Below are 7,245 nucleotides of genomic sequence, written 5' to 3'. Positions count from 1 at the left end.
GTCCACATACTTGGTAAAGACACCATAAAGTATTTGAAATAAATTTATAAAAATAATTAAAAAGCTATACCCTACTCATATATCCTGCACCCACAACAAAGCTTTATCCTAAAAAGGAAATAAAAAAGTAAGAATTAAATATGTGTTTCAGGAAAGTCCGAATAAAAAGAGACTGATAATACACAAAAACTTTTAAAGCAGCTAAATTTATTCACACCTCGTGCGTTTTTTAAATCGTATGTTGCAAGTGAAACATGCGCGAATTAGTATTCCAAGATTTTCGCGAGAAAATTTGAAACCCGACTTGGCGAATTTCAAAATACGGTGCCAAAGAAGTGCCTGGGAGTCGACAATGTGTAAAGTCGCTACCAGGAATACCAATATGTCCAGGTACCCATTGTAGGTACACCTTGTTACGATTAGAAAGGAGCACTCGCACACTAGTGAAGAGATCAATTTTCACCTTGATAGTGATAGAAGAGCAGCCTGACTGTCAGAGCAGATATATAAGATGAAAGAGAATGAAGAATTTACACACCGTAAAATACTAACTCCCGAAGACTATACTTTTAATAGTTATGATTAAGATTAAAGATCCAGAATTACTCTATGTGTTTTATTTTGAAATCGAGACACTTCGGTAGCAAGATATCTTGAAAAAGCAACTAAGAAAATAATAGAGTCGATGTTGTTTCCTTTTATAAGTTTTTGAATTGTTATCAAAATAAGCTTACCAGTGATTTCTTGCTGTTAAAAAAATAATATGATTTATTTAAAAATATTATAGTTTTCAAATACCAAGAAATGAGACTCTGAATTTCATTATTTAATTCAATTCACATTTTGATTTATACTTCACACTTAGGTACAATAATGGTTTGCATCCGGTTCCATTTTCAAAAACTTTCAAACTGAAACTTTTTAATGTCATTAAAATTAAATAAAAGTTTTACATTAAAACTACACATCATAAGCAGATAAAAAATGAGAGTTCTGGACCAGCGGAGCCGAGGAGCCGGCTCCGCAATGACGTCATTGCGGAGTCGAGTTGAGTTGTTCGCCTCCTGCTGCTGAGTAGAGTTGAGTTGTTCGCCTCCTGCTTTAGTTTTGGTTTCGGTTTCCAAAATTCCTTACTTCCGGTGGCAACACCTAATTTAGTTTCGGTTTTCAAAAAAAAGTCATTTACCTCCTATTTCTGCCCGCTTGCTTATTTCTGCCCGCTTGCTTATTTCTGCCCACTTGATTATCCGCTTTTAGTTTTGGTTTCGATTTTTAATATTATTTTTCAGTGGTGGCAACACTCCTTAATTTAAATTTCTTATTTAAGGATGGCAGCACCAATTTTTAGTTTCGGTTTTCAAAATATGTAGACGCCGCTCGTGGCTCCATCTAGTGATTAAAATAGCTACTAATTTAAAAAATATGAATATCTTATATTGGTGGCGCCATCTAGTGAATAAAATATTTACTAATTTCGTTCATTTAAAGTAGAAAAAATTTATTTATTATAAATAAATAATATAAATGCATGTATTTAATTCAGGATTCGAACTCACAATCTCTAGGACAAAATGCTTCCATGGGATACTGATTTGTCAGGCACGCTAACCAGTATCCCATGGACGCATACAGATACAAAGAAAACTTATGGTTTTAAGGAAATAAATTAAGACTCGCTGGCGGTTACGGATAAAATTTTAGTTTCATCTTTTTATTGATCTCATAATGACAAGGCACCACTGACTATTTCTGCCCGCTTTACGAACTGACTACTTTGAATTTATACTTTCAGTTTTGATTTTAATATTATTTTATAGTGGTGGCAACACTTTATTTATATTTATAGGATGGCAACGGCTCCGCAATGACACTTCTAAATTGATGACGTAATGTTACTTTCACTTTTACACGTTACAAATCGTGAGATATCCAATTCAAACAAGATTCAACAAGGTTGGTCTTGGTCTATGACGTGATAGTATTGAATTCAGCTCTTTTCACTGACACGTTCGTCACGCGACTGTTTCAAATTTTTCTCATTGGGTATTATTTATTTTACTTTATTAGAATGGTAACTGCATCCGCTACAGTTATACCTTATATGTATTGAATTTATAGTGTAAAAAAATCGTGTTCAAATTTAGCTTAAAAATTGTAATTAAATATTTTTTTCCATTAAACTTTTTAAAGCAACTCTAATATTTTTCAATTTTGAACTCAATACGCTTATTAAATTAATTTATTTAAAAAAAAATATTAAAAAAAAAATCTTTCTTTTATCTTATTCTTTTTATTCACACATCTTTTAAATCTTTTCCCTACTCAGAGATAAATACATAATATAACTTGCCAGATCAAATGAGTGATTCAAGACTTTTCAAGCATTCCCCTTTTTATTTCATATCCATTCATATTCTATTGAATTGAATATGGAAGGAATATGAATGGGTGGGAAATGAAGGGGGTGAGTGTTTGAGAAACAGCATGGATGTTCCTTATCTATCAGCTTCTTGGGGGTTCTTTTGTGTAATATGAAGTTACTCCTGCTTAAACTAGAATTAAAACTCATTACTCATATCTCATTCCGGTTTATACTAGTTTGTAACAACTTGTGTGCAGAATCGCTCGTCGTTGTTCATTTGTGTTTAGAGGTGCTTGTTGTATATAGCATGTAGCTGTTTGCTTATGGACTTACTCCTGGATAACTTCGTTTTTTTTATTTTTAAATTTGTATCGTTCTTGTTCTAATATGGAAGTAAAAGAACGCATACAGTGTGAGGATTGTGATGCCACTTTTTCTGCGAGAAAAAATTATTTACGTCATCACAGAGCAAAGCATGAAAATGCTTCGTTTGTTTGCAGTGTTTGTGGACTATCATTTAATAGAAGTGATATTTTGTCAAGACACGTGAAAACACATGAACGTGTACCAAAGCGTAAAATTGTATCAACAACAACGGATAATTCTCGATCGAAGAAAGCGAGACCAATTGGAAATGTTGATAACCCAATGATTTTAGAATCAGCATTTCAAAGTCGTTTAAAGACAATTAGATTGGAAAATCCAGATGGGATATTAGATATCAGAGACTATTTAGAATCAAAACGGAAAGTATTTATTGATTCCGTATCAGAAGCATTGGTTGAAAATCAGTTAAAAGTAAACTGTTTTTTTCTCTGCATTTATGAGAAAGCTTCTGACGGTGGAGTGATTACGGAAGAAAAAGACTTTAAAACTAAAAACACTGTTGTACTCTTAAGTACAGATCTGCAGGAACTATATACCAATGTTGTAGACAAACTATTATCTGAAACTACTGATTTCGAATCAAAAGGAAGTGGATGGACACTAAGCGAGATTCTTTATTTAGAAATTCGCATAAACAAATTCAACCCTTTGTACGCTTCCCAATACATAGATTTACCCAGATTTATTAAAAATAAGCATGCAATCATAAATGTGAATAATAGAGATAACAAATGCTTTCAATGGGCTGTGCTTTCAGCTTTATATCCTTCAAATGATCACAGTGATCGTACATCATCTTACGAGGCTTTCACTGAAGAATTGAACTTTACGGGTATAGATTTTCCTGTCAAGTTAACAGATGTTAGAAAATTTGAAAAGAACAACAACATATCAATAAATGTGTATGGATTAGATGAAAAAAACAAAGTTTTTCCGCTTTTCATTACCGACGACGAAAAACAAAATCATGTCGATCTCCTTTATTTATCTGAAAGTGGGAATACACACTTCGCATGGATTAAAGACTTATCGAAACTTATCAGCTCACAAATTTCCAAGCACAATGGAAAAACTTTTATTTGCAGGAGATGTTTGCTTCATTTTACTACAGAATCTACACTTCAAAAGCATAAAAAGGACTGTAGCAGTCATGACGCCGTAAGAGTGGAAATGCCAAAAGATCCATATGTATATTTTAAAAACGTTAAAAATCTTTTCGAGGTACCTTTCGTCGGATACGCAGACTTTGAATGTATCACGACGCCTATTGACACTTGCGAGCCAAACAGTGCAAAATCCTTTACAAATGCTTACCAGAAACATCAACCCATCAGTTTTTGCCTATACATTCATTCTTTTGATGGAACTTTTAGAGATCCAATTTTATACAGAGGGATGGATGCCGCTAAAGTCTTTTTTGTTGAAGTACAAAAAATTGCGCATACAGTCCAAAACATCTACAAAAATCCAAAGGCTATGCATGTTCTTACCTCGGAAGAACTTACAAAGTATGAAGCAGCGACAGTGTGTTACATGTGCGGAAACGAATTCACACAAGATAATTATAAGGTAACTATATTTTCATACAGTTTTATTAGTTTATCATCTTCTACTTTTATTTAAATAATTTTTACTATTTCGAGTTATGTTTTAGGAATGTAATTAATGTTATTTAATAGCCTATTATAATTGCAAATAATCATTATAATTTGAAAAAAAACTTTATAATTTGAAATAAACTTTATAATTTAAAATTTACTCAAAATAGTTTAAAATATTATAATAACAAATAATTGCTCTAGTTTACTATAACTAATTATAATTTATTCGTGTATGCAAATGAAGCACTTTTAAAAGTGTATGGATTACTACGAAATTATTTTTTTAGAAAAGTTCAAACATGCGCTTATTCTTTTAGTTTAATAATTATATATTTAATTGTAGGTTAGAGACCATTGTCACGTTAGTGGTTTTTATAGAGGTGCAAGCTGTAACAACTGCAATCTAAAGGCCACGACGCCAGACTTTTTACCTATTTTTTTACATAATTTGTCAGGATATGACAGCCACCTTTTCATCACAGAACTAGGTGCAGATGAAGGGGACATTGATGTAATTCCGCAGACAACAGAGAAGTATATCTCATTTTCAAAGAAACTTAAAAATGGTTTCAAAATAAGATTTTTAGATACCTTTAGATTCTTACCTAGCAGCTTGGATACACTTGCAAAGAATTTATGTCCGGATGAATATTACACAATAAGAAATTTCTTTCCTGCAGATAAGGTTGATTTGGTTTTGAGGAAGGGTGTTTACCCTTATGATTACATGAATTGTGTAGAAAAATTTGATGAGACGTCACTCCCCTCAAAAGATGCATTTTTTAACCACTTAGACGAAGTACCAATTTCCGATCAGGATTATGAGCATGCTAAACGCGTGTGGAATACTTTTAATATTAAAACAATGGGTGAATATTCGGATCTATATTTAAAAACTGATGTTCTGTTGTCAACGGATATTTTTCAAAATATCCGGAAAGTTTGTTTAAAAACATATCACTTAGACCCCTCCTGGTATTTTACTTCCCCTGGTCTCTCTTGGGATGCAATGTTAAAGATGACAGATGTAAAAATAGAGCTGTTAAAAGATTATGATATGCTTCTTTTTGTTGAGAAAGGAATAAGGGGCGGAATCTCCCAATGCTCCCACAGATATGGAAAAGCAAATAATCCCTATATACTCGATTATGATGCAAACTTACCAACAAATTACTTGTTATATTTGGACGCAAATAATCTCTACGGGTGGGCTATGTCCCAAAGCTTGCCTTTAAGTGATTTTAAATGGATAAATCCTGCTGATATTGATGTAAGAGAAATTTCAGATGAAAGTCCTTTAGGATACATTCTCGAGGTGGATCTGATTTATCCTCAAAACTTACACGATGATCATTCAGATCTTCCACTGGCACCTGAAAGTAGGGTTCCTCCTGGATGTAGAGAAAGACGACTTATCACCACACTATTTGATAAAAATAATTACGTCATGCACTACAGAAATTTAAAGCAATGTTTAGCCTTAGGAATGAAACTAAAAAAAGTTCATAGAGTATTAGAATTTAAACAAGCCCCCTGGTTAAAAACTTATATAGACCTAAACACACATGAAAGATCCACAGCTAAGAGCGAATTCCAAAGAAATTTCTACAAGTTAATGAATAACTCTATTTTTGGTAAAACTATGGAAAATATAAGAAATCGTGTTAATGTTAAACTATGCAATAATGGAAGAAAGGCGGATAAACTTATCGCGAAGCCAAACTTTGAGGATCGAACAATATTTGGTGAAAACCTTGCAGCTTTTCATATGCGAAAAACGCATTTAGAATTCAATAAACCTATGGTAATCGGTATGTGTATAATGGAAATTTCCAAAACATTAATGTATAGTTTCCATTACAACGAAATGAAACCAAAATATCATGATCGAATTAAATTATTGTACATAGACACGGATAGTTTTATATACGACATAAAAACCTCTAATGTTTATTTTGATATGAAAGATAGTGTTCATCTATATGACACTTCTGATTATTCTCCAGATAATGAGTATGGAATGCCATTAATGAATAAAAAAATGTTAGGAAAGATGAAAGACGAATGTAAAGGTAGGATAATGACTAATTTTATAGGTCTTCGATCAAAAATGTATACATTTCGTATAGGATCTAAAGAAACTAAGAAACTGAAAGGAGTGAAAAAATCCGCCATTAAAAACAAAATAACGTACGAGGATTATGAAAAGTGTCTTTTTGAAGACAGAAACCTTTTTACTTCTATGAATTTAATTCGATCGAAGAAACATGACATATTCTCGGTAACAACTAATAAACTAGCCTTATCCTCACGTGATGAAAAGCGTGTTATTTTGAATAATAAAATAAACACCCTTCCTCACGGACATTATTCTTTGCAAGAATAATTACTATTCATGTAAATGATACTTTTCTTTTTGAAATTATGTATAGCATATTAATCCATGAAGAATGTTATGTTTTAAATGTAAAATTGATTCAATAACAATCATGATTTAGTGTAGAAAGGAATTTTTTTGTATATTCAACAATAAAATTTGTTAAATTTGATTAATTGTTGAATGTTGTTGTAAAATTTGATTAATGGTTAACATGATATTGCTTTCAATAATTTAATTGGAAAAAAAATTCTGAAATAAGTAGCAGACTTATTTTTAAAATAAAGTTATAATATGTTTTATGGATATCACAAACAATTACACTATTTAAATTCAATTTATTTGTTACTTTCCTTCTTTTTAAAAAAAAAGAAAAAAGAAATGGAGTTTATTTATTTAAGACCGCCCTTCACGATGATCGTAGGTGGTCCAACAGGGTGTGGAAAAACAGAATTTGTTAAAAAAATAATTAATTATAAAATGATTGAACCTGTTCCTAAAAATGTAATTTGGTGTTA

The 7,245-nt window shown here is 31.7% G+C and overlaps 1 protein-coding gene across 1 annotated transcript; it reads left to right on the top strand.

Annotated features, from left to right (window-relative positions):
• Positions 1-2,437: 2,437 nt before the first annotated feature.
• LOC107436112 (uncharacterized) lies at positions 2,438-6,893 on the top strand. Its single transcript, XM_016047688.3, has 2 exons — positions 2,438-4,318; positions 4,694-6,893. Exons 1-2 carry the CDS (start codon positions 2,750-2,752, stop codon positions 6,734-6,736), a joined length of 3,612 nt encoding a protein of 1,203 aa, XP_015903174.2. The 5' UTR covers positions 2,438-2,749; the 3' UTR covers positions 6,737-6,893.
• Positions 6,894-7,245: the final 352 nt, after the last annotated feature.

Source organism: Parasteatoda tepidariorum, unplaced genomic scaffold (genome assembly GCF_043381705.1).
Source record: "Parasteatoda tepidariorum isolate YZ-2023 unplaced genomic scaffold, CAS_Ptep_4.0 HiC_scaffold_877, whole genome shotgun sequence".
Taxonomy (NCBI): Eukaryota; Metazoa; Arthropoda; class Arachnida; order Araneae; family Theridiidae; genus Parasteatoda; species Parasteatoda tepidariorum.
The sequence above is the reverse complement of the archived record's forward strand: the minus strand, read 5'-3'. Positions and strand labels throughout refer to the sequence as shown.